Raw genomic sequence first — 27,769 nt, 5'->3', positions numbered from 1 at the left:
CATGGACCCTTATCAGACCTCATACAACCACCTTGATCTATTTAGTATAAGAAATTATAGTCAAAGTTAAACTCCTGATTTAAATATCAACAAATAGCTACACTTAGTCATTTACCTAGTTTATATATTTAGTTAAATTTAGTTCTATGATTGAATGAAATTATATTTATTGGAATGAATAAAGTTTTTTTTTTAAATTCACTAAAAAAACAATAGAACCCCTTCAGCAACTATGCCAATCCATTCAATGAAGGGTGGGGTTAAATGCTTACCTAACTTGGTTTCAATGAGAATTATTGAACACCAGGTGCGTAATGCCTTAGTTTAGGGATCCACTGACAAAAGAAATAAAAAAGAACAACTTCATCATTTATATCATAATAAGTGCACAAGTTGATTTAAATGGAAACCATTTTGACTGAATTTTTCACATGAAAGAAAAAAAAACAAACCTTCTTAGCAATATTTTCATGGCTAGCCTGATCCATTTCATTTCATTAGATGTCCATAAATAGCATAACCCACTCATCTGCATTCATATATTCTTGCAAGGGACCATCACTTCCATGTGCATCCACCATAGAAGATACCACATTCAACAACTCACTTGACAAAGCTTTTGCATCATCTCATCACTAACATAATAGATAACAAACTGAAATATCCATATAAATTACTTTAAGAGCACAAATTACACATTTTTTGTCAGTTGTTCTCACATTACTTCATACAGCCATGTTTTTAATTTGAATTCAAAAATATTGTTAGGTGGCTTGAGTAGTTAAGTTCAAACCATCAGAAAACAATAAACCCAAGACAAAAATAAAGTCACAGAATAGTTGTAGAGTCCAATAATGTACTAACTTATGAAAACCATGAAAATAAAAGCAATACACAAAACTATTCATATATGAGCCTTAAAATCGTGAAAATAAGCAGATTAAACATTTGTATACTCACCTCTAAAGCCTTTTTCCTCATCATATATAAACTTTGGCAAGTTTCTCACCAATCCCTTCGTGGCAGTGCTAATTATGGTTGTTCCCCATCATATATAAATACTGATCTGTGGAATAATAAAATAATAATATACTAAAGCAATAAAAAACATATTTCGTTCCCCATCATATAAATTTTGAAGAAAAACTTACAATGCACTTCTTGATATCTTTAAATTTTTAAACATGTGCAAAACCAACTATTTATATTTATGTTACATAACTGCTTACCCCAACAACTTCAGATTCAACAAAACACAAAATTGGGACTCACCATGTGATAAAACCTGAAATGTTGGTATAAGGGTAGGATCGGGAACTTGGAATATTGGCTAAAATTAGAACTTGAGTTACTTCCAATTTCAGTTTCAATAGTGTTAATAGTATGAAAGAACAAATTAAACCACAAAAATAAATATAATAAATAAAAGATTAAAAAATAGTATTGTTTGTTTAATCGAGGTTGGGAACCATTGAATACCAACACCAAAATTTTCTGCATTCAGTCTTGAACCATAAAAACTCCTCATCAAAAGAATAGAATGTTGGCTAAAATTAGAACTTGAATTACTTCCAGTATCAGTTTCAATAATGTCAATATTATGAAAGAACAAATTAAACCACAAAAATAAATATTATAAATAAAAGATTAAACAATAGTACTGTTTGTTTAATCGGGTCAGCAACCATTGAATACCAACATCAAAAGTTTTTGCATTCAGTCCTGCACCATAAAAACTCATCAGAAAAATAAAATAAAATATGTAAAAGCATAACTTTAAAAAAGCCCAAAAAATTGAAAAACAACATAATAAAGCATAAATAAATAAACTATATAGAAAAAAAAACGTTACCTTTTGTTCAATCACAATAATAATCTGTAAAACTAAACTTTCAAGAACATAGTAGGCAGATGGCACTTTCAACACATAAACACGAAATGAAGGGAAATTAGAGAAGAAAGGAAAAAGGTAACCAATAGAAAAGGAAAAGTATAAGAACCTACTTTGGTTGGAGGGTCGTAGAAAAAACTTGAAGAACGAAATAATGAAGGCAAATAATAAAGGCGTTGTATCCGCATAAATTACTTTAAGAGCACAAACTACACATTTTTTGTTAGTTGTTCTCACATTACTTCATACAACCATGTTTTTTTAATTTGAATTCATAAATATTGTTAAGTTCAAACAATCAGAAGACAATAAACCCAAGACAAAAATAAAGTCACATAATAGTTTTAAAGTCCAATAATGTACTAACTTCTGAAAACCTTAAAAATAAAAGCAATACACATAACTATTCATAATAGAAGTTATTCATAATAGAGGTCGGGAACCATTCACCAAAAGTTTTTGCATTTAGTCATGCACCATAAAAACTCATCAGAAGAATAAAAAAAAATCTGTAAAAGTATAACTTTGAAAAAACCCTAAAATTTGAAAAACAACATATTAAAGCATAAATAAGTAAACAATACAGAAAAAGAAACTTACCTTTTTGTTCAATCCACAATAAGAATCTGTAAAACTAAACATTCAAGAACATCATATATATTTAGATCATTATATGAACTAATTTGGAGTACCCAGATGACACTTTCAACACATAAACACGAAATGAAGGGAAATTAGAGGGGAAAGGAAAAAGGTAACCAATAGAAAAGGAAAAGTAGAAGAACCTACCATGTGGTTGGAGAGTCGTAGAAAAAGCTTGAAGAACAAAATAATGAAGGCGTTTTTAATCCAAAACCATGTCAACTTCAACGAATGAGGACCCTCATTTATGCTTTAGGGATAAGAATGGAGAAGGGTGGGAGAAGGTTTGAAAAGTTTTTGGTAGAGGAAGACGAAAAATTAAGGGAATGGATTATGAAATAAAAGATTAATTTTTTGAATGGAGTTGCGAGGGGTTGAAACCTGGAAAGAAGAAGAAGCAAGATCCATACATTGGAACCACCCAACAATGCCCTTAAAATTAAAAAATCATCCCAAACCATCAGACCTCAAAATGCATCTAACATCAATCAAATCATACAAAGTATTCTCTCCATCCAACACTCAAATTAGCGGGAAAGAGCAAATTACTTTTATCTCCAAAATTTCAAACGAAACTGAGTTTGGAGAAAAGGGTTACATCAGTAAATACTCAGTGTTTCAATTCAGATCACGGGTTCTATTTAAAATAAGATAAAGTTACGAAAAAACCTAAAAAAAGGACACGTGTCAACGAATTAAGTTGGGGTTTTGGGTAATATCCAGAGGTGTTTATTTTCTTATAGTTTAGAAGGAGGATTTATATAAATAAGAAGTTTAATAAGATTTTTTAAAAACGAGTTTCATTATTTTAAAATACATCATATTTTTAGAAACTATTTTTCTAGAGTCCTCTAATTTCTCTTTAGGTGTTCTTTTTCTTTGCTAATTTGTTTGATGATCTGAGACTATCTTTGTGATCAAAGCATTAAGTTCTATAAGGGTAGCCGGTCAAAATCACAATAGGGTGGGTTGGTTTTCTACCCTTTTTCTTGGTCCAATCAATCTTTCTCTTTGCATGTAGGCTTTACTTACTTACATGTGACCTTTGAGTCATTAATATGAGTCTCTATTGATCAGTAATCATGATGGTATGTTCTGATTGTTCTTATGATGTTTCTATGTGTAGATAGAGCACCATGAAGAGTTAAAGGAATTTTGGTATTCTTAGAGCTATTTGGATAACCTTTTATAGACGAGGAAAGCTAATTCTAGCTTTTGCATGTCAAGATTATTAATATGACTCTCTATTGATCAAAGATCATAATTGTATGTCCTGATCATTCTTGTGATGTTTCTACGTGTAGATAGAATATCATGTGGAGTTAAAGGCATTTTGGTGTTCTTAGAGCTATTTGGACTGCCTTTTACAGGTGAGAAAAACTAATTCTAGCTTTTGCATGTCAAGATTGTTAATTTGTTGTTGTCAACTCATAATTTTGATGTGATAAATTATGAATTTGTGATTTACTTTTGTGGTGATGAACTGCATGTTTTAGCTGATAAGTTGATATTGAATTGGTGTAGTATGTTGGATTGTGCATCATTTTGTTTATTTCATTTGAAATTTTGAATGGCTTGTTAAAGTTGCTAAATTGAGGTTAAGCTTGCGTTGTATGTTGATTTTGTGCAAATTTATTGTTTTGTTTATGAACTTGGATGCCTTTGTGAGATTCTTTAATTTTAAGTGTTTGAAAGTTTACTAAGTGGAGATTAACTAAAGAGGAGTCAAATTGCTCAATCAAAACTTAAAGAGGGAGTTGTGTGTATTGATAAACCATCGGGTGTTGTTAAAGCGTCATTGAGACAATGACCACAGACTTGGGAATGTCAGACGCCATTGTTAGACCGTCAACACACTCAAATCAGTGGGTTCCAGAGGGTTGTAGCTCCAAGCGCCACTTTTCCAGCATTAGGCGCCACCATGTTTTTCTACTCTGCATTATCTAGGAAAAAAATGGAATTTCCGTTTCGTTAACTGTCGAATCGAACTAAAATTTTGATAACATGTCCTAGACACAAGAATTATTACTTTGAATGGTGAGATCTTTGATTTGAGGTCTATAGTTAGAAAATTTTATGTCTTATGTTTGGCCTATTTTAGGTTTCTCTTTTTGTTAAAAACATGCTTACTTTTGGTTTTAGTTTGATCTTGAATAAAATAAGGTATATGGTTTATTGATGTATATGTGTGTATGGATGTTTGTGTATTGACATTATGAGTGTTTGAAATATGTTATGTTATGGTTTGTGTAGATGAATGGATTTTTGTATGAGATAATGGTAATAAGCATGAAGTAAAGTGTGATTTGTTTTGGTGAAAGGAATTCCATGGGAAAAGTCCACTTGTTGAGTAGTGTATGCATTGATATAGGAGTTCAAGATTGGAAATTATCCTAATACTCTACTAATCATTCAACTCATATAGAGAAAAATGGTTGAGGTGTTGGGAGTTGTAGGAAGTCCTGCTTTGAAGAATTTTTTGAAGTTCTAGTGGCTTATATAGGATTAACCTTGTGGGCGGAGGTTATCCATTGCAAGTGTTAAAACCTCCCGAGATTTGACATCAGTGTGTATTGAGTTAAGAAGAGTCATCTATTAATAGTTATGAATCTGTATGATTAGTTGGAATGCATGGTATTGTGATACAACATGTTTTTATTAAAATATGATATTATTTTGTTAATTTGCTTACCATATCTTGTTTGTTTGTCTATTACATGTCGTGTTCTTTTTTGCAATGATCACCTTATTTGTATGAATAGGTGGAGTAACATGTGTTAAGGCACCTCTTATTGTTTAATGGTCGGTTGTTTGGGTGGAGCAACAATATTAAAACATTTTAGGTGGAGTCTTGTAATAGGATCTTTGTCTAATATATGCGAATGTATATTAGTGATATTACTATAATCTTATCTTGTAAGACTTTACTAATATATATATATATATATATATATATATATATATATATATATATATATATATTGAATTATTTGACTTCTTAATATTTATAATGAAACATTTCATTTCAGTAGTATTATGCTATTAAATGTTACAATTTTAGGATTATGAAAAAAAAAAGTGTAATAATAGTCAAAAGATATAAATTCACATAAAAAATATGTATTTTAAAATAATGTATCTCTCATTAATTTCGAAAGGGACTAATTTTAATTGTCACAAAGTAGAAAGTTAAGGGACAAAAACATATTTAATCATTTAATTTTTATATAAATGTTATACTAATATTTTTATTAAAATTTACATTTTTATTAATAATTTAAATTGAATTTCATAAATAATCAATAAAAATGTTAATTTTAATAAAAAAAATTTAATATACAATTTATATAGAAAATAAACCGTCTCAAATAAAAAATGACAAAATTATTTCATTTTAATAAAAAATAGAACTAAACTAAAAAAAATTAGCAAATATAAAAACTAAATTAAAAGAAAGAAAATGACAAGTAATAAGTGACATGAGAGAGTGATAATAACACGTGATAGTTGATTTGATATGTACATAATTTTTTAAAATTAAAAAATTAAAAAAAAAACACAAACTGATATCTTAACTATTTATATGCTATTAGCAAACATATTCAAATTGATTAAAATTAATAAAAATTAAAACTTAATTAAACACCAAAATAAAATTAAATAAATCCGACGAAAATAGCACTCAAAAGAGTATTTTAGTGGATATTTTAAGAGTACAAACATGTGATATGAGAGTTTTAAAGAAGAGTGTGATTGGAAAACAATAATGAGTATTATTGTAAAATATTTGATTAATTTAAAGTATAGAAATTTAAATTTCACTAATATAGAATTCCTTACTCTCGCACCCAGAGCTTCCTCCTCTCCCTCTCTATCCTTCAGAACTCTCTTCCTCGCTCGCTGGTTTGTCTCTTTCGCTCTCTAATCTCCGTGCATTTCCTCTCTATTGGATCTAGGGTTATTTCAGTTTGTGTTTCGTTTCTATTCAATTGATTTGGTGTTTCGATATTGATTTCATTCATTCTGTGCATCCTTCTATTTTGTTCTTAAAGTCTTATTCTTTTTGTGCAACGTAATTGATACATCTACTACGGGAGATTCACTTCAATCAGGACTTAGTATGTGTATTACAAATCCCGTTCCACTATCAATTGCTAAAACATGGGCCTACTTTGGGTTCGATTCCATATGCCAATGATTTACTAGATGGGATCAGCTTGCAGAATACTGTCGTGGTATTTGCAGCCAAATGCCAAAGTAATTAACAGTTATTTGGCCATTTGATAATGTTGAAGAGAAATTAAATTTATTTTCTTTTTGTTAAAACAAGAGTTATTATTATTAAGTGCTGTAGGATGGTATACTAAGATTGTGGAGATACTGTCAATACTAAGAGTGAAATCTCTGATAGGGTGTGTTGTACTCCTGTATAGATACGGAGCCTAGAAGAGGGATAGGGTATAACAAGCTAGCTGCTATTTTGAATTTTTTTTTATATGGTTTGTATGATGCATGTTATTACATACAAATTCTAAAAAGTTGTAAACATTACTCAACATTATTGGTGTTCATATTTAACAATAAAAGTCATAGGTGTCTTAAACAAAACATGTAACTGTAAGTATATACAGGCAACAGTCAAATACAAGTTTACTATAATCATGAATCACAATTTATTAAGTCCAGGTCTTGTTGATCAGTTTCAATATTATTACCGTTGTAAATTTCATATTTGGAGATTGAAATCCCAAGCATACTCCCTAAGAAAGCCATAAGATCTTTGTTTAGAGGGATTTTCTGGAATCAGAGCTTAGCACCACTATTCAGCCCGATATTTGGCCCGCTATGGCTGCTACACTAAACTCAGCCCCTGTAATGGACTCATACCGCTCTATACCACTTTAGTGATTTCATCAAGACCTTACCCAATAGAACTAAGTTTTCCGAGGAAGGGGCTAGGTGTTTTTATTCTGTCTTAAAATTTCCTCCTACTACCTATTGGCCTTTGCATATAAAGCTGCTCATAAAATATGAGCACCAATATCTTGTAATTTTCCATTATAATTGCCATCATAGTTTCATGAAAATAATATGTATATTTTAAATAGTATGACATACTTATTTATAATAGGTTCCACCATTAGCTAGTGCTACTTTTGATCGTTAAATATTGATAGTTCTATATCAATTTTTATTTTCAATTCGTTTGTCTTGATGTGTATGAACTTTTAGGAACTAATTTTCTGATATGCAATGTAATGATTTATCTTATGTTATGCAGTTTGTTTAGTGCTTATGTTTCTAGCTGTCTTTGACATTAGCCAATATGAAACTCAATTTTCCTTGTTGACTGAAACTGCAATAGCCAGGCGCTGTTAAGCATTGTCTTAAAAAATTGGCTTCCTAATTGTAAGTCAGTCTTCTTGGGTGCAATTTTTACTGTAAATCTTTTACATCGGTCCCTATTATGGAGTGTTAATATTGTCTTGGATCTAATTCACGTGTCAGTAGTCTTGGATAGGTAGAAACCCATGATGATGCAACTGTGTCCAAATCTTTCAGGATAAGGATTTTTGAAATTATAAAGGATGCCAATTTTTTTTTCTGGAAAATTATAATGCTTGACCAATTTCTGTTAAACAAACCCGTTTTAGCCATGTTGGCTTTTTTCCATGCTGGATAAATTGGTGGAATATGCCCCAAAGAAAAACTGAGCATTATCTATTATGTCATGTATCTTTGCTTAGAATTTGATCTGTATCTTGAAACATGAGAGAGCCTGTAAAGGGTAAGTGAATGAGGGATCTTTTGTAGATCTCCCTTCTGTTTAACTTGTGGTTCTTATTGATTGATGTATGGCAATTGGGTTGGAAGTGCGCTTTTGAATTAAAATTTCATGGTGTTTGATGTACCTGAATGAATCGAAACTATCTAACTTATACTTAGCTATCCTCTGCTCAAACCTAGTAAGCAGGTAGCATATTTACTACTTAGTGGAGTGGAATGTTTTGTAATCCTGTTTCCCACCAATGGTGAAAAGTATATTAATTAAGTGGCAAATTAAAGAACTGTTGAGCATAACAGATAATCAGTCACATGGGTGGAGGATAACTTCAAAATGTGTTATTGATATCGGATAATAGAAAATATAGGAAACTAAAAATTTCCTTATAAAGTTATAATGGAAACATAACAGGTTATGGTGGAAACATTACTTTCAAAAGAAATATAATCCTCCCACATGTAATTCTAATGCAAAAGTAATAATATTATAGTGAAAATAGTTTTTTTTTTTTTGAAAAATAGTTGTAGTGAAAGAGCAGAAGAAGAAAATTAAAAAAAAAAAAACTGAAAATAAAAAAAAGGCTTGGCTGGTGACTGCTAATGGCGGCGGTGACTAGTGAGCAGTGGTGGCAGCGGTGAATATTGGTGGTAGTAAGTTGCAGCTGGAAAAAATAAAAGAAAAAGTGTTTTAAAGTTGTGTCTATTAGAGTAGGGTGGGTTTTAAATTTTTATTAGGGCCTCAGCCAACTTTTAAGTGTGTTTTAAACACAGAAAACATGGTGCAATTAGGGTTTCTGCACCGCTGCTGCCCTCCCTTCTCCAACTTTGTTGTTACTTTTCTCCATGCAGCTGCCATCTTTCTTCTCCACTCTGCTTCTTCCACCATTGCCATTCTCCCACCGCCAGCCACTATACAAAAAACGGCCGCCATGAACCGTCATGGGAAATCTGTTTCGCCTCCGCCTTGTTGTAGCGGTAGGTCGGAAAACCGCCACTGCTTTCCGCCATGGTGGTGCATGCTGAAATTTGATAATAATTATTAATTATTAAGTCAAAATGATCAATCAAAATAAATTAAATAATGCTTTTTGAGTAGACAACAGTTATTTTCTTTTCTCTTTATAGTTATACGTAAAAATGTACTTCTCATAACAGCAAAAGTAGTTAAAATGTAAAGGAAATTATGTGCTTTAGTTTTGTCTTTCTGGTTTTGGACCAATAATCCTTATAGTTTCTGTCTTCATGAAAATCACATTATTCCCTTTTCATTTCTAAGTACTTGTTCTGTTGGTCTACTAGGAAAGAAGTGGAGTAGGAAGATAAGACATAATATAATAGTTAAAAAATATAGATGACTTGGTGGAGCTTTAAACTCGGAGTGAACACGACAGTGTCTGCTTCTTCAATTGATTAATTTGTTCTGCTTTTGCACGCAAGCAAATATTTTCAAATCACTAGGATTTTCATTTTTCTGTGATTTTGAAATTTTTACTGATATATTGGACATAAGTATAATAATAATATATTATATCCTCTTTTGCATTTTGTGTGTGCAGAGTATTGATAATGGCAACCACTGCCTGTTTCATCATTGTTAGCAGAAATGATATTCCTATATATGAAGCTGAAGTTGGAGTAGCTGCTAAAGTGTGGTTTTCTTCTTTATTTATTTTATTTTAGCTTTTTGTGATTTTCAAGCTTTTTGTTCATTTATGAAATTTATTTATATTGTTTAACATGCTGCTTGCTAGATATTGGTAATAAGACTATTTAGGTGGATTGACCCATGATCACTCATTAAGTTGTGTGATTCTTTTCGCTATTATTGTGTGAAAAATGTTATGGAGTAATTTGTTTTTTGTTTGGGTTTTTTCACCTGATTAATTTAATTGCTTATGTTCATCAGCTTGTCTTATGTGGCTTTTAAAGAAGTTTATCCTTTTACTTCACCAAATTTACACCATTTTACAATTCCATGCTCTGGTGACAGAGAGAGGATGCTGCTCAGCTGCATCAATTTATCCTCCATGCTGCTTTGGATATTGTTCAGGACCTCGCATGGACTACTAGTGCTATGTGAGTTAAATTTTTGGGTGATACACAATTCTAGTTCAAATTTAAAACTTTTGACATCATGATCCTCTTTTGTGCTTCTGTTCTATATGTTCTTTTTCTCAACATATTGTTCCTTGACATATCTATGCAGGTACTTGAAATCGGTAGACAGGTTTAATGAGCTTATGGTGTCCGTGTATGTTACAGCTGGTCATATCCTTTATATGTGGGGTTAATTATAGTTAAGACAAAGAAAGTTGTATTGCCCTTCTTGTGTTGTTCACTTTTTTCTTTTTGATTAATCTTGTTTTATCCAAATAAATGAAGACGGAGTCCCCACCTTTAAGGACCATTGAATATTGTTTGCTTCTTTAATTGTATAATTATGCCATTGATCCTGCTCACTTTCCTGTGACCGGAAGGGGAACAAAATGAACAAGCCAAGAGTGGAGAATTCTTACAGCTTACGAACATTCTTTCTGCATTTGTGTGAGATTTTCCTTGACTTATCATACATACCAGGTTGATGTTGCTACATGACTCTCGTAATGATGATGGCATTAAAAGTTTCTTCCAAGAGGTGCACGAGCTTTACATAAAGGTAATATGTTTTTTCTCTTGCTCACCCCAATAACATGTTTCATATTTACATTTCATTACTTTTTCAGTTTCGTATGTGGCTTTTTCTTAGTCTACAATATGCTTCTCTCAGTTCCTTGAAGCATGCTTTGCTGACTACACAAAGTACCTGTAGCTGTTGGAATAAAAAAAATCTAGTCTTAGTCTTATCAAAATGTTGAATTAGCCACATTCTACATTTTCCCCATACTTACCAATTCGATGTTTCACTATCATAGGTATGCTAAATTACCTATGAGATACTTCGTACATAATTACAACTAGAATGACAATTGACAAACTGAAATTTTATTTGTGGTGATAGGTAGGACCCCGACCTACCTTAAGATAAGTCTTGTCGCTTAAAGACTTATGTTTTATCGCTCAAAGACTTGGGGGTTGTGGTTGGAACCTGACCTACCTTTAGATAAGCTTTGTCACTTGGTGTATAATTAGGAAAGTAAATGAGAATATATTTGTTGTGCCATAAATATTTTATCGTAGTTAAACAATAAACACGTAATCTAGGCCCAAAACACGACCCCAAGGTTAAAAGCAATTTTTATAAGTGTTGCAAAATTCCATCCTTACTAACTGTTTTGGAGAACAATATTCTTCCTGTATCAATATGCAGAATGCAAAATAAGTTCCCAATGGTTTCTTTTCGGTAGTTGGAGTTTCGGAGTTTTAACTACTACTTTTTGTTCTGTTCGAGAGGATAAGATTTGGAACACTCCTATCAGTAAAAGAAGTGTTAATTGTTCTCTTAATTTGATTGTGGAAATAAGTGCAAATTCTTATGTTAATTCTGTCTGTAAACCTCATTTTACGGATTGTTGAAGTGATAGGAGATGAAGTAACTTTATTGTTTGTTTGGGAAATTGCAGACTCTCCTCAATCCCCTGTACTTGCCTGGCTCTCGGATCACGTCGTCCCATTTTGATACCAAAGTCCGAGCTCTTGCACGAAAGTATTTGTAGAAATTACTAATGTTTCTGTCTGTGGTTTGATTCTTGTCTTGTTCGTTGTTGATTAGATTTGAAAATCTGTCTCTCTTTAACCTTTTATCCATGATTTGGAAGCAAGGGTAGGTTTATTGTTGTCTATAGTGTACCTCAGTCATATGCAGGTGATGGCTGTTTTTGCTAATGAAAGCTATTGTTCACAAACTATTCGATATTTCGATTGCTAGTGACTTCATTTGTAATAATATTAATCTTGTACTTAATGCTCAATTATTTCATTTTATGCAGTAAAAACGATTTCTGTTATTATTTTATGCTTCATTATTATTAAAGTACATTTCTAAATTAGTCCTACCGAATTACATGTCCTGAAACGATATTCAAATAAATATTACCCATTTTCCCAAGCAACCGTGCCTTCGTGATACATCTTTTATATATATGAATCCCAAAAAAGGTCATGCAAATAATCAGTATAAAACCAGGAAGATTGGAAAAAATCAACAAAAATCTGCTGGAATTAGTTTACTTGACATAAAAAACAATATTAATTGTTATGGTTTTAACCAAAAGTTGTGACAATAGAATATTATATTGATTATATTTATTTTGATTGTGTACCGGCTTAATAGTTTATCTGACGACAAATATATTTTCGTTGTAGTAACAAATATGAAAATGATATTTTGGACAATTTTTTGATACGATTTTGTCAAATCTAACGTGGCAACTGAGTTTTAAAATTTTTATTACAAATGCTTTAATGAAAGCAACCGTTACACGTGCGGGAGGATTATTTGCAAACTGTGAAAGAGAGAGAAAGGGCGAAAGACAAAGAGAAACAAGGAACTGGTGGAGACAGTGAGAGAGAGAGAGAAAATGAAGTGTTTCCAACTTCTCACCGGAGTAACAGGAGACAACGACCACCCACCTGAAGTTCTCGCTGACAAGCATTTCGTAGTCCATACCAGAGGTCACTTACACTTTTCTCATTGACTATCATTCATCGAGACTGTTGCATTTAGAGTTCAGTGTGGGTTTGCGGAGACTACGGCCACCTTCAGTCGTCGACGACAAGGATTTTGTCATCCATAGTGTTGCATTGTAAGTTTGTTGTGCTTCCATTAGACATTTCCCTACTGTCTTCGATGATGATGAATTTTTTTTTTTCTGGTCAAGTTTTGAGCTTTGGTGGAAAAGAGTTGTTTTTCTTTTGTTTTTGATGGAAGTTTGCAAAACTGATTTGGTGGTGTTGTCATCACTGTTTTGTTCATTTGTAGTGCACATTGGTGTAGTTCGCTTTTGTGTGTTCTAGAGTTGTGGCTCTTTGCAGTTTTTGAAGAAAGCACATTTAAGAAATTCCGTATTTGGGTGCTTGTGTGTTGTTGTTTGGATTTTTTTCATTTTCTATTTCAGTGTGATGTGTGCAGTAACATTTGTGTTATTTGTTTGGCAAGAAGAACTACAACAGATAAGACAACAATACATTTGGGATTGGATTGTAGATGTTGACAACATCCACAGGCATGACGTCCTTCAATACTACGACGTCCTTTAATCGTCTTTGTTAAAAGTTAGTTGTTATCGAAGTTCTTTGATGACATTGTAAAGCACTTCCAAGAGCAAAATTCTGGATTGAACACGAATGAAATGAAGTGCATGTAGTGGTCTCAATTAATTTGAGCGGAGTGTGATATTTTGGTAAAGTTGTTTGTTTTGTTGACTAAAAACATATGGTAGATCCCCTGATTTTTTGTAATGGGTGCCTACATGAAGGACATAGGTTTTGTAGAAGTTCGGCTGAATATTAATTTGGAACTCTGTTGTTCATTTATATGTTGTCAGTTTTTATATATCTGCAACTGTAGTGTAGAAATTGCAACAATATTCCCCACATTTGAATGCTTGAGTCCCCACTTTTTTAAGCTTTGATGTAATTTATAATTTTGAAGGACCAAAACCACCCATGTTAGTCAATATACAATGTTCATGTTATGGAATTTGTATGATGTAGAATGTGTGTAAGTGAATGAATTGTGTGATCACAAAACCATATTGAAATTTTTTTAAAAGATGCAATTGCAGTCCAGAATTTACAACACTAGTCCCCAGATAATAATTCTTAACTCCCCACTTACTGATGACTTGAGAATTTTGACAACTTTCAAGCAACATAAGCATGGACTATGGTGGTATGTAATGTTTCGTTTATTGAAATTGTATGAAGGACAATGTGTATTATGATATTTTAAATTTTTAACCACCTACAAGAGCAATTAGGAATTTGCAACACTGCTCCCCACATATCAATAGTTGACTCCCGACTTACGGGTTGAGTTAATGATTTTGATAATTGTTAAGTAAGACAAGCACCGATGTTAGTTACTGGAAATTGGATGATGAAAAATTTCTTAAAGTGGGTGAATTGTGTGATCCCAATACCATATTTAACTTTTAAAAAAATTGCAACCTCAAAACATAATGTCCAACTTAACTCCCCACATATTAATGCTTGACTCCCTACTTACGTATGATATGAGTATTTTGGCAGGTGTCATGTAAGACAACCACCCACCCATTTAAGTGAATGGAGGCTGGATGATGGAAAATTTGTTTAAGTGGGTGAATTGTGTGATCCTAATACAATATTTAACCTAGTTTTAAAAAAATCTGCAACCTCGAAACATAATGTCAAACTTAACTCCCCACATTTTAATGCTTGACTCCCCACTTACGTATGACATGAGTTATTTTGCAATTGTACAAGTAAGAAAGCACCTATGTCAGTGAATGAAAATTGGATGATGGAAAATTTTTTTAAGTGGCTGAATTGTATGATCCCAATACGATATTTAAATTAGTTTTAAAAACATTTACAATCTGGAAACATAATGTCCAACTTAACTCTCCACTTAAGTATGACTTGAGTATTTTGTCAATTTCCAAGTAAGAAAGCACCGACGTCAGTGAATGGAGATTAAATGATGAAAATTTTATTTAAGTGGTTGAATTGTGCGATCCCAATATGATATTCAAATTAGTTTTAAAAATATCTGCAACTTGGAAATATAATGTTCAACTTAACTCCCCACATATTAATTCCTGACTCCTCAGTTACGTAGGACTTGAGTATTTTGTCAATTATCAAGTAAGAAAGCACTCATGTAAGTCAATGAAAATTGGAAGATGGAAAATTTGTTTAAGTGAGTGAATTGTGTGATCTCAATACGATATTTAAATTAGTTTTAAAAATAGTTGCAACCTGGAAACATAATGTTCAACTTAACTCGCCATATAGTAATTCCTGACTCTTCAGTTACATATGACTTGAGTATTTTGTCAATTGTCAAGTAAGAAAGCACCCAAGTCAGTCAATGAAAATTAGAAGATGGAAAATTTGTTTAAGTGGGTGAATTGTGTGATCCCAATATGATATTTAATTTAATTTTAAAAATATCTTGAACCTGAAACATAATGTCCAACTAAAGTCCCCATATATTAATTCATGACTCCCCAGTAACGTATGACTTGAGTATTTTGTCAATTGTCAAGTAAGAAAGCACCCACGTTAGAGAATAGAGATTGGATGATGGAAAATTTGTTTAAGTGAGTGAATTGTGTGATCTCAATACGATATTTAAATTAGTTTTCTAAATATTCTACAACTGGGAAACATAATGTTCAAATTAAATCCCCACATATTAATTCCTAACTTCCCATTTTAGTATGACTTGAGTATTTTGTCAATTGTCAAGTAAGAAAACACCCACGTCAGTAAATGAAGACTGGCTGATGGAAAATTTGTTTAAGTGGGTGAATTGTGAGATCCCAATACGATATTTAAATTAGTTTTAAAAATATCTGCAATTGGGGAACATAATGTTCAACTTAACTCCCCATATAGTAATTCCTAACTCCCTAGTTAAGTACGAGTTGAGTATTTTGTCAATTGTCAAGTAATAAAGCACCCACGTCAGTCAATGGAAAATGGTAAATTTGTTTAAGTGAGTGAATAATGTGAACCCAATACCATATTTAAATTAGTTTTAAAAAAATCTGCCACCTCGAAACATAATATCCAACTTCACTCCCCACATACTCCCCACTTACAAATGACATGCAGATTTTGATAATTTAAAACATTCAACAAAGACCAAGAGTCAATGTTTAGTTTTTGGTCATGCATTTTGGTAGATAGAAAATTTGTGATAGTTACTGCATTGCTTGATGAAAAGTAAATTTTGTAACTTTTTAAATATCTGCGACCTCGGAACATAATTTCCAACTTCACTCCCCACATATTAATGGTTCACTCCCCACTTACGGATGACTTGGGGATTTTGATAATTTTAAAAAACTACAAATATCCACCATGGTCAATATTCAGTGTTTTGGTGACTTCATGGTGTCATCAAATTACCGCAATTATATTTCTTTACAACCTGCAAGTGCAGTCCACATTTTCTACCAGTACTCCCCACATGTTAATGCTTTACTCCCCAAATATGGAAGATTTGACGACTTGAACAATTTGAAAGAGCCACAAACACCCACGGTGGTGAATATTTAGTGTTTATTAAATGGACATTGAATGGTGCAAAATTTGTGTAAGTGACTGCATTCTGTTATCACATATCCATATTTCCGTTCTTGTAAATTCTGCAACTTCGCTCCACAATTTGTAACTTGACTGCCCACATATGTAGTCTTTACTCCCCACTTATGGATGACATGACAAATATAACAATTTGAAACTGCCACAGACACCCAGTTTACTCAACAACCAATTTAAATATTAAATGACATACACTAGCAATAAAATCCTTCTGTTGCAGACTTAATCTATCATTCAGAGCACCGATAAACTTCGCTTTGCAGCAATGACAAAATAACATCTATAAGATATAAACAAAAAAAGTCATTAATTAAAATTGAATAAACATCAATACAAGAGTGCAAATTAACACACCTTCTTCTCCTCAGTGCAATCAACATATCCATCACCTTTGTTGTCCATTTTGTACTCCTTCACAACTATACATATCAAACAAACCACCTGCATCACACATAACCACATGTAAAGGCAACAATACATTAACCACACATCAATAACCTTTACACACACACCGGACAACCAAATCAACCACAAAAAATGAAGCAAACAAAAAAAAATGTTCATTGTCCAAGCCTAATCCTTCATGACTAAAAATATCATACAAATAACACACATCACTAACAACCAAATGGAAAGCCAACAATACATTAACCACAGATAAATAAACTTTACACACACACCCGCCAACGAAATCAACATCCCCAAATGAGTCAAACTTTCAAAATTAAATTAAATCATTCTTTAACACAAACTTTTGGGTTAAATAAATGAAAATTTTCAACCTTTATGTTCAATGTCATCAAAAACAAACTTTTTCATGTTCAACTTTCGGCTACTCTGTTCCATAAAATTAAATAAACAAAATAAGGGTTTTGGAGGGAGGAACACCTTTCGACGAATACACAAGGGGGAAAGAGGTGTAATGGACTCACAGAACGGTTGAATGGTACAGTGGGGATGATGAAATGGTTGTCGTCGACGACTTTCGGTACTCACTGTCTCCGGTAATCCACACACACGGATGCAATGCTTCACTTCTCTCCCTCTTTCTCTCACTGGTTGCAATGGAGCTTCAATTCCACAACTTTACAACACTCGTTTTCTCTCCCTCTCTCTCTCTTTCTCTCTCTCTTTCACTTTGCAAAACCAATCCTCCTGATCGTGTAAGGAACCATATAATTGAAGCATTTGCAAGAAAAAAAATAAAAACTCCCTTGCCATGTTAGTATTTTAAAAATCGTGTCAAAAATATTTGTTCAAATATAATTTTCGTAACAAATAACTACACGAGTCATTAACTAATAAGTTTTTCACATTGACCACTCTCTGGGATTTTTAAGAAACACAAAAATTAATTACAAAAAAAGGAGGGTAAAGTAGGAAGGGAGTGCAGAAGAATAATTGAACCTCAAAAAGAAAAATAAGATAAAAAGCAGGCCAGAGCAATTTTTCCAGATTTTTTTTAAGGGGCTTCTCCTTGCACTCCCAACCTTTCTCTTGTACCCCAATAATTACATTTTTGTCCTTGATTAATTTGTGTTGCGAATGTCGACATTCGTTTTGTAATTTTTTTGTTACCATTGCGGATGTCGATATCCGCTTCAGAAAATTGTGTTGCGGATGTCGACATCCGTTTCTTTTTTTTTGTTTTTTTTGTATTATGGATGTCGACATCCGCTTCAGAAAATTGTGTTGTGGATGTCAACATTCGTTTCATAATTTTTTTTTGTTTTGTTACCATTACGGATGTCGACATTCGCTTCAAAAAATTGTGTTACGGATGTCGACATCTGTTTCCTTTTTTTTTGTATTATGGATGTCGACATCTGTTTCCTTTTTTTTTGTATTATGGATGTCGACATCCGCTTCAGAAAATTGTGTTGCGGATGTTAACATCCGTTTCATAATTTTTTTTGTTTTTTGTTTTGCGGATGTTGACATCCGCTTCAGAAAATTATGTTGCGAATGTTGACATCCGTTTCATTATTTTTTTTGTTTTTTTGGGTATTACGGATGTCGACATCCGTTTCATTCCGTTTCGTAATTTTTTTTGTTTTTTTATTTTGCGGATGTTGACATCCGCTTCAGAAAATTATGTTGCGGATATCGACATCCGTTTCATTATTTTTTGTGTTTTTATTTAACGCATTATCTCAATGCAGTGAAACAATTTCTTCCCTTCTCTTTAATCTCTTCCTTTATTTAACCTTGTTCTTCTTTCTCCTTTACTCCTCGCCTATATAGATGAAGTGGAGACTGTGAGACAAAGGTGATGCAAATGGAAGAGGAAGAGGAATACAATGCAGAGTGGAGTGGAGGAAGTGCGCCGCGAGAGAAAGGTGAAATAGTTAGGTCAAAAGATGTAGGGTCTGGATATTAATTTGGAGTGCAGGAGGTGGGTGGGTATTCTTTGGGGGTGCACGAGTTTGGGGGTGTAGGAGTGATGAGTCATTATTTTCCTCCATTCCACTAGCCTTTGTGTACCCATTTGATAGTAGTTTAGTGCTTAATTGATCATCTTTAGTGTGTTTTCATCTGTTGGGCTTTATTGGGTCACTATTCCGAATTTGGGTTAATTTCACATTATTTGGCCTAATTTTCGTTTTTAATTATTTTAGGTATTTGGGTGAAGCAATTTTGGAGCTTGAACATTAATATTTAGTTGAAGAGACTTGCCACATCATTGCCACATCATTTCCATGTCATCTGAGTGAATGGGCAAACACTTGAGGCCCAGTAGTGGCATTTTTGTAATTCTGAGTGGCAGAATGACATTTTTGTAAATAATGCTGGCAAAGTTGATTTGACCACGAAATTAGGTCTCTTGGCATGCAACCAGCTGCATAATTTTCTTCTCCACTCCTCTTCAACCTCCATTTCCGTTCTCCAAGCTTTGGTGGGTGTCCATGGAGGTGTTCCACTCGGTTTTGATGTTTTTGCACTAGTTTTTGCCATTTCTATGCACATTTAACAGAACCCATTGTGGGATTTACGTTTTGAATGCATTTGGTAGATTGGGCAGCTCATTTTGTGGATTTTATTGACTTGGAACAACACCCATTGATGGGGATATCGGTTTTTATATGATAACAACAATTTTGGTTCATTTAAAGCTTTCAAAATTTGTTTTGTTCTTGAGTTTTCATTGAAGAATTCGTAAGTTAGGGTTTATGATGTTCTATTTTATTGAATTCAGATTTAAAGTGTTTAATTGTCGCATTTCCATGTCTAGCTAAATTCGTGTATTGACTCTTTGATGAAAAATGCAATGAACCTTTGAGGTTGTGATTGTTTTGTGAAATCTGCCATGTCTCTTTGTTTTGAATTCGGGGAATGTATGTGGTGAATTTGTTTGTGCTTAATTTACATAGTAATTGCATGTGTTTGGGTTAAGTTATGTTCATGCTTAATGTATGTAGCTTGGCTGTCACGAATTTAAGGATGTGTGCATTACTTAATTGCATAATGAAGCTGGATTGCAATTTTCGCTTAGTGGATTATTATCTAGTGGATTGAGAGAAAGCAGAGGTGTTAATTTGGTGGCCTATGATAAGTGAAATTGTGTTTGAATCAAGGATGTCAATACATTTTTAATCATTGTCGCATTTAATTTAATCTGTTAATTAGCATACTGAATCTACCAAACCCCCCTTGTGTTTGAATCTGGAAATTGAAGCTTTGAACAAGAACATTGGTCGTTGGGAGACGACTTGGTTCAACTGTCACATACTGCATTTTAAATATTTTAATTTGGTGGGGTACGGTCTCTATCAAGGAGGTGGGTGTATTATTTTAGTGTTTCTTCATTTAATTTTACTGGGGGCCAAAGATGGAATTTAAAAAAAGTTTTGGGAGTACGGGAGAATGTTTTGGGATCCAAAAAGAAACCCCTTTTTGAACCCATGACCTTCCACTCACAATGCTACACAGCACAACCACTATGCCAATTCACATTTAGTGATATACCCAAATCAACATAAGTTTACAATACCAATCACATACTCATATATATCCTTAAAATCAATAATAAAACAACAACACATAATTGGCATACATAGGACTCGAACCTAAGTCCTCTCACACAATCAAAGTACTCTCAACCACATGAGCTAGTACTTTTCCACATCACACTAAACAATAATTAATGTCATAAAGGCACTTTCTACCCGCATTTATTAATTAATTAATTAATTTAATTTTCACGGGTCTTACAGTGTGTCATCATGAGTAACCCAGTGTAACAAAGTTTGGAATGAGAAGTAATTATATGTTAAGATCTACGACCATAAGTGGTTAAGATGAGTGGGAAACATGTTAAGAGAAAGGAAGTTCTAAGAGTGACTTTAAGTAAGGTTTTACATGCAAGTTGTTATCAAGGTTTCGTGGCAAGTTTCTCAAGTGTGAAGAGAGTTGTCAAGACGTTGAAGAAGAACATGATCGACACTTCAATGATTGATTATTCTGTGCGGTATATTGTGGCTAAACACATTAGATATGAAAATGGTTTATTGATCAGAGTGATGCAGTGGAATAATGGTGGGATACACTTATCAATAGTGGGAATATAGGAGAAGAGAAGGTAGCTTACTCATGACCTTGTGGTTGATGTGGTAGTGAGTTCTCTAAAACAACAAATGTGTCAGTGTTATGAAGGTTTGTTAAAGATGTTTAGTGATCATCAACAGCTAGAAGTATAGAGTTGCATAAAGGGAGATGGATAGGAGACGAAAGAGATGAATTGAGCTATGGTTTTGAGTTGTGTTATCACCTCACAAGTGGAAAAGTACTGGTATATGTTTTAAGCAGAAAGAGAATTGTAATGGTTGGTTCAATAATGAAGGGAAAAAATTGGTGGAGGGATGGTTGCAGATCAGTGGTTTAATAAATGCTGAGGAAGTGTCAGAATTTGGTGTCGTTGTTACCGCAAGTGAAGGGTCTAGTCTGAAAGTGGGATAACATTGTTATAGACTCTGCTGCCTTGGTCAAAGTTAGTATGAGAAGCATGATGTCATGAGGATAGTGGTGGATAGGGTGGTCAAGAATGTTATGAAGTTGTGTGTGATCAAGTCAGATGAGTGGTACCTCAAGGAAGAAACTAGATAATGGGAAGTGATAACAATCATGTTTTAGGTTGAGATCGGCTGCAAATCTTTAGATTTTGATAAATACCTACAAGAGGTAGTGAAGAGCATATAGAAGGTGAGTCAGTATATCTAATACAAGTTAATTAGCCAGGTGTGAAGGATCGTTCAAGTTTTAAGGTTGGAGGTTGGGAGTTGCTTTGAGAGTACTGGCTAAACCAATCTACACTATTGAATACTTTATCACTTAGCACAGAGGCAGAGTTTTCAGTAAGTCTAGGTGTTGCAATCGTTAAGTTATTCATGTCTAGGTGGTTGTTGTAGAGAAAATGAGGAAAACATGGTTTTTTTTCTATCTCATGAGTGAATTTTTGAGGACGAAATTTTTTCTTGTTGGGGAGAATGTAAGACCCTAGAAAATGGCATTAGTGGTTTAAAAATAGTGAGACTCGATTATTTTAATATTAAAAGGTTTTAATATAAATAGAATTGTTATAAACGAGTTTCATTATTTTAAAATACACTATCTCTCTAGAAACCACTTTTCTAGAGTTCTCTGACTTCTCTATAGAGATTTTGTCTCTCTGGTCGTTTGATTGAAGAACCGAGACCGTAGGATTGATCTTCTTGGCGAGCTCTTCAAATTGGACCGACGAGTTTCTCCGTTCGCGTAAGTTGAGTTTCCGCTCTCTTTTTAGTCTTTTTCTATTTTTTGTTGCATGCGAGCTCTCTTTCGCTTGCATGCGACGTTTTAATCATCAGTATAAGTGTTTGCTGATCAGTGATCATAACGGTATGTCCTGATCATTCTTGTGATGTTTCTATGTGTAGATAGCGCATCCTGTAGAGTTAGAGACATTGTCATTTTTAAGGTGTTGACGTTTATAAAGTTGTCTGAGCAGGATAACAGGTAAGAGAAGCTGATAATTGACTTTATTTAGAGAGTTCAATGAATATAATTGTGTGTAGTTAGAATTGACTGCTTGATTTGTTGTGAATTGTGAACTAGTTGATGCTTTGTATAAGTGGAATTGTGAATGCATTGTATGAGTTGATGTTGAATTGGAAAATGAACACTTGAATCATGGCTCTAATTGGTATCATCTCACTTTGCTTGCAAACCATTTTGAAAACTAGACAACACTGCCATAGAGGTGCCAATTTGGGTCATGAAATCAAGTGAAACATCTCCCAATGAAAACCAGAATCTGTGTTATTTTCTGGTGTGAGGCTAAGCCTCAGAATTCAAGGTTGAGCCTTGAAAAATCTGAGAGGATCAATGCTGAGTGCCAGCCTAGTGGTGCCTAGCGTTGAAAAATGCGAGAAGAATGGGGCTAAGCGCCAGTCGAACGGTGCCCCAGCGTTGGGACCCCTACAGGTCCGGAATGAAATTTTAATGCTGAGGCTAAGCATTGAGCTGTCAGATTTCATGTGTTTGCTATTTTGATGTGTTTGATTTCATTGACTGGTCTAAAATGGATTATTTTGACTGTCTTGGTATGCTTTGAGTGAGATTGGGTAAATATGGATCTGTTGTATGTGAATTATGGAGGAATTTCGTGGAGAAATTCTAAGTGTGGATGAGGTAGGGTATGCAAAGACATAAGGACTCAATTTTGGTTAGTATCTTGACGCTCCAATAACCATTAAGGCTCATATAGAGTATAATGGATTATGTCGTGAGGAATAGCAGGAGGTCTTAGCCATTAGACTCGATCAAGTCTTTGGCGCGAAGGAGACTTACCTGGTGTGATGATTGGGTGATAACCCCTTGAGGCCAAACTCTGTAGAGTTTGGGAATCATACACTGCTGCAAGCCACCAAGAGGTCCTATGTTAATTGCATATATCCGGATAATTGAGTCTAGAGTTTAATAGTGTGTGAGTATTGGAGCGTTCCTGTGTGAATTTGTGATAATTGATTGTTATTATGTTCTTGCTCTAATGTAACCTTCTTTAAATCATTATTAGCTTACCCTTGCATTTTGTGTTTCTGTCTCGTGTTGTATATTTCCTTTTGCGATGATCACCTTAATGGTGGGAGCAGATGTGGTTGCAACGTCATAGGCACTTCTAAAGGATGAGGAGCCATCGTTTTAGGTGTGAGCTTTAGTGGTGGTCAGTTTAGGTATATTTTTATTAATTTAGTGTAAGTGTATAAGTGATATATTTTTATAGTCATATCTTTTGTAAGATTGTAGTAATATATTGTGTACACTGAATTATCTATTTTGGAACTATGATGAAACTCCCTATTTTTATTAGTCTTAAGCTGCTAAAAATTGGGATGTTACCATCTATATTAAAAAAACAAACAATATTTTATTTTCTATTAATTTTTTTAAGTTTCATTATAATTTCATTTTTAGTAACATTAAAATATAAAAAAATTATTGTTTAATTATTTTTTGTGCATAAAATAAATCAATTACAAATGTATAACACTTATAGATATTTTTGTCCACTAAATAAAGTAAAAGTGGACTTATAATTATTAAGGTTATAATTCATTTAAGGAAAATTATATAGTGACACTAAAAAAATGATAATTTATCTCACAACCTTACGTGGTAGTGATTATTTTATTTTATTTTTTTTAAATAAACCCTAAATTTAAACAAAAGCGTGATTTTGGATCTATCTTCAACTACATATTCTCCAAGTCGTCTTTTTCTTCCTCAACTTGCACTTACCTTTCCACGTCGCTTACTTTCTCAACTTGTGCTTCTTCAACTCTCGTCTTCTTCAACCTCTCGACAAAGTGTTGAACCCCTCTTTTTTCTAAAAAACCCTTTGGTTCTTCGTTCACCTTTGTTTTTGTTGGCGGAAACGTTTTAATTTACCCAGTGTATGAAAGGTGTGGTGGTTCGTCGTTGGTATCAATTTTGGCGGAAAGGACTCATTTTTACTGTAGTTAGTGGCGCAATGACAGTAATAGCATTAGGTCGTGGGTTTAGTCTTTATCGTCGAATAAAATCGGGTTCGCTTATTGGAAACTCTGTTGGTAGTAAGTACAATTGATTTGTGTGTTTTTGTTTTCATTAGTAGTTCTGTTTAAGGGTGGGACAAAGAATGATTTTTGTTGGGAATTTGTGTTTTATCGATTAGAGTTTATTTTTTTGGTTGTTTATGAATTCGTTCCACCTGAGTTTGTTCTGAGATTAAGTTAGTGAGGTTTGTTATTGCAGTCATGTATTTGTGTAATTTTTTTGCGTGTTCTGTGGTTGGCTATTGTAGCAGATTAATTCAATGAGTATAGAAATTTTGATTCCATTTTTTTTTGCTGAAAAACGTATTAAACAGGTTAGGCAAACATGTGCAAAGTAGTGCGAAAATAACTTCAAACCCACTTGATATCATTTGAAGCTCATCAATCTACGTTCCTTTTTTAATTTTTTTTAAACACTTGGACGTGGTTCCCTTGATTATGTACCTAGAAGCTTCATTTGGTTAAGTATAAATGTACCTTTTAATTATGGAAGACATGTGAATCAACTATGGAAGAAATTTACAAACCAATGGATTAATAAGTGCAAACCCACCTCATGCCATTTGCAAAATTAAAATGTATATTTTTACTTAACCAAATGACGGTTCCATGTACTTAATTTAGGGAACCACGTCCAAGTATTCAAAAAAATTAGAAAATTTAATGTGGGTTTATGAGGTGTAAATGACATAAGGTATTCAAAAAAATTAGAAAATTTAATGTGGGTTTATGAGGTGTAAATGACATAAGGTGGATTTACACTTATTTATGCATTTGTTTGCACATTTCTTCCAGAGTCTTTTTATATGTTTTGATAATTAAAAGGTACATGTTGACTTAACCAAACGAAGCTTGTAACATCCTTAAGGAATATTACGAATATTTAATAAATAATTCCAAATTAAAATAAAGTTCACATTTAATAAAACTATTTCCCAAAAACACGGGAAATTTAAAACTTTAATATAACTGTCATAAACCAGGAGTCCATAATAATAAAACTGAATTAAAATTCAATGGCTCTCGAAATGATTACATAATTATCTCAAAACTAAATAATAAATATATGAACAATAATCCCAAGCTAGCCCACGCTCCGAGTCTAAGCGTCTCTTGGCTCACTTGTCAAATCATCTGCTCCCAAATCATCATCGCCACACACACAGAGATAGGGTGAGCTATGCACAATAAAGTATAAACAAATATATGAAATAAACATGTTTCCCAACCCAAAACAACATAATTAAATATCTCATATCAAATTACCCAACCATGACCTCATAGTCCTTCATGAGTCGTATGCATGTACTAGGTCTTGGGACTTCCCTATGCTCCCACGAAACTAACTCATTCGTGGTCCAACCCTATGAGCCTATCCTGCTCATAGTCCTGCCCTACAGACTCCTCGTCTATAGTAAAGCATCCAAGTCTCATACTTGGACCCTGGCACGCACGCAATCACCATACTATGGACTCCTCGCCCGATAGTAGCCGACGGGAACATCACAGTTCCTTGCCCATCGTGCGCCCGACACATGCAATCACCATACTAAGGACTCCTCGCCCATTAGTAGCCGACGGGAACTCAACCAGTTCCATGCCCATCATGTGTCCAACCTCCGAGCACATCCCAGACCCCTAATGGACTTAGTCCTTCAAGCCCAAACACCACACCACATGCATATACAACCTAACCTTAGCATAAACAGCCAAAACACACTCATAAGATCATTCAACACGAGAAAATCCACATAAACTCGCTCAAGCCAGAGCCTCTCGCCCAAGCTAAGCCCTCTGCTTCGCTTGGGCTAGCTCACCTCGCCTGGGCGAGCTTAAAATAACCACAATCTCACGTTATCTCGCTTAGGCGAGATTCCCTCGCCTGGGTGAGCTGCACCATCGCTCAAAGTAACACTCACCCCTCGCCTAAACGAGGAACCACTTAAACAACGTCATTTCTCATCGCGACCTCGCTCAGGCGAATGTCTCTCGCCTGAGCGAGACGGAGTCGCTCAAAACACCAATACTTCTCGCCTGGGCGAGATATCGCGCTCAAAAGCGCCCAAGTTTCCTCGCGACCTTGCTTAGGCGAGCTGTCCCTCGCCTGAGCGAGACTAAGTCGCTCAACACCAAACCAAGGTCGCTTAGGCGAGCAGCGCGAACCAAACCAGACGTGAGGTTCTGCAACTCTCGCCTAGACGAGATAAACTCGCTTGGGCGAGACTTGCAGAGTTCCCTCATTGGCACACACACATTTTACCCAAAACCATGTTAAATCATACCCAAAAATTGTACCACAACCATTCAATCGATACCAATGTAATTATAATGATAAATGACATTCAAAATCATCCATTCCAACCCAATATACTACCAATTGCGAATATAAGACTAAAATTATCCAAAACCCTCATCCCACAACCTATTCCACATACATAATCAAACATCCAAATTCCAAATATCTCCATTTCACAATCACGGCACATAGAATGCGAAATTGCCACCATTCAGAATTTAATCAAGAAGCAATAATCCAGAATCATAACACAACCATCAATTAACATACAACACACAGAGACAACTCCCCTAACTTGAAATTTAGATTGAAATTGGGAAGAAAAATTGCAAATTATTGGTTTGCCAATGACGTGCCACAGACTCCCTCTCGATTCAGCCCTTTGCACACTCAAAACCTCCACTCACAGTCTCAATTTCGTCCCTTCCTTTTTCCTAAACTTTGGCTTTTATAGGTGCCTTTAAAATATGTTTTAAAAATAAAACGGGATTGGCTTTAGTGTAGGCTTAATGGCTATTCAAGTCCCTTAGTGGTTGATTTTTCAGCACCTAATGGTTACCCTCCTGCTAGGTTTTCTTTACCCCTTCATCTTCATACCACAACTAGTAGTTAGCAAAAATAAAGCTTATTCTTTGCCCAACAAAGTTTGAACCCATGACCTTCCACTCATAAGGCCATAGTACAACCACTATACCAAATCCCATTTGGTGATACCTTCTAATCAAAAACAGTTTACATTACAATTTCCATACTCCTACATATTATTAGAAACAAATCATAAAACAATAACACATAATTGGCATACATAAGGCTCGAACCCAAGTCCTCTCACAC

At 33.9% G+C, this 27,769-nt stretch overlaps 1 protein-coding gene across 2 annotated transcripts; it reads left to right on the top strand.

The window, feature by feature from the left end:
• The first annotated feature begins 6,282 nt into the window (after nt 1-6,282).
• LOC114162227 (trafficking protein particle complex subunit 2) lies at nt 6,283-12,249 on the top strand. 2 transcript variants are annotated; one of them, XM_028046045.1, is made up of 6 exons: nt 6,283-6,436; nt 9,874-9,964; nt 10,308-10,393; nt 10,524-10,585; nt 10,888-10,973; nt 11,878-12,249. In XM_028046045.1, the coding sequence occupies exons 2-6, from the start codon at nt 9,884-9,886 to the stop codon at nt 11,968-11,970; spliced, it is 408 nt and encodes a 135-aa protein (XP_027901846.1). In that variant the 5' UTR covers nt 6,283-6,436; nt 9,874-9,883; the 3' UTR covers nt 11,971-12,249. The 2 variants fall into 2 exon arrangements, with proteins under 2 accessions (XP_027901846.1, XP_027901847.1); XM_028046046.1 differs by lacking the exon at nt 6,283-6,436 and adding an exon at nt 7,835-7,942.
• The last annotated feature ends 15,520 nt before the right edge of the window (nt 12,250-27,769 follow it).

This window comes from Vigna unguiculata, chromosome 9 (assembly GCF_004118075.2).
Source record: "Vigna unguiculata cultivar IT97K-499-35 chromosome 9, ASM411807v1, whole genome shotgun sequence".
NCBI lineage: Eukaryota > Viridiplantae > Streptophyta > Magnoliopsida > Fabales > Fabaceae > Vigna > Vigna unguiculata.
This window is presented reverse-complemented; position numbering and strand designations above follow the sequence as displayed.

What these genes read in the sequence shown, in the direction of transcription:
- LOC114162227 (XM_028046045.1), top strand. Translation starts at nt 9,884, where the DNA reads ATGGCAACCACTGCCTGTTTCATCATTGTTAGCAGAAATGATATTCCT. An exon ending in GCATGGACTACTAGTGCTAT is followed by an intron (nt 10,394 to 10,523) that starts GTGAGTTAAATT and finishes ATATCTATGCAG; the next exon opens with GTACTTGAAATCGGTAGACA. An exon ending in CGTGTATGTTACAGCTGGTC is followed by an intron (nt 10,586 to 10,887) that starts ATATCCTTTATA and finishes GACTTATCATAC; the next exon opens with ATACCAGGTTGATGTTGCTA.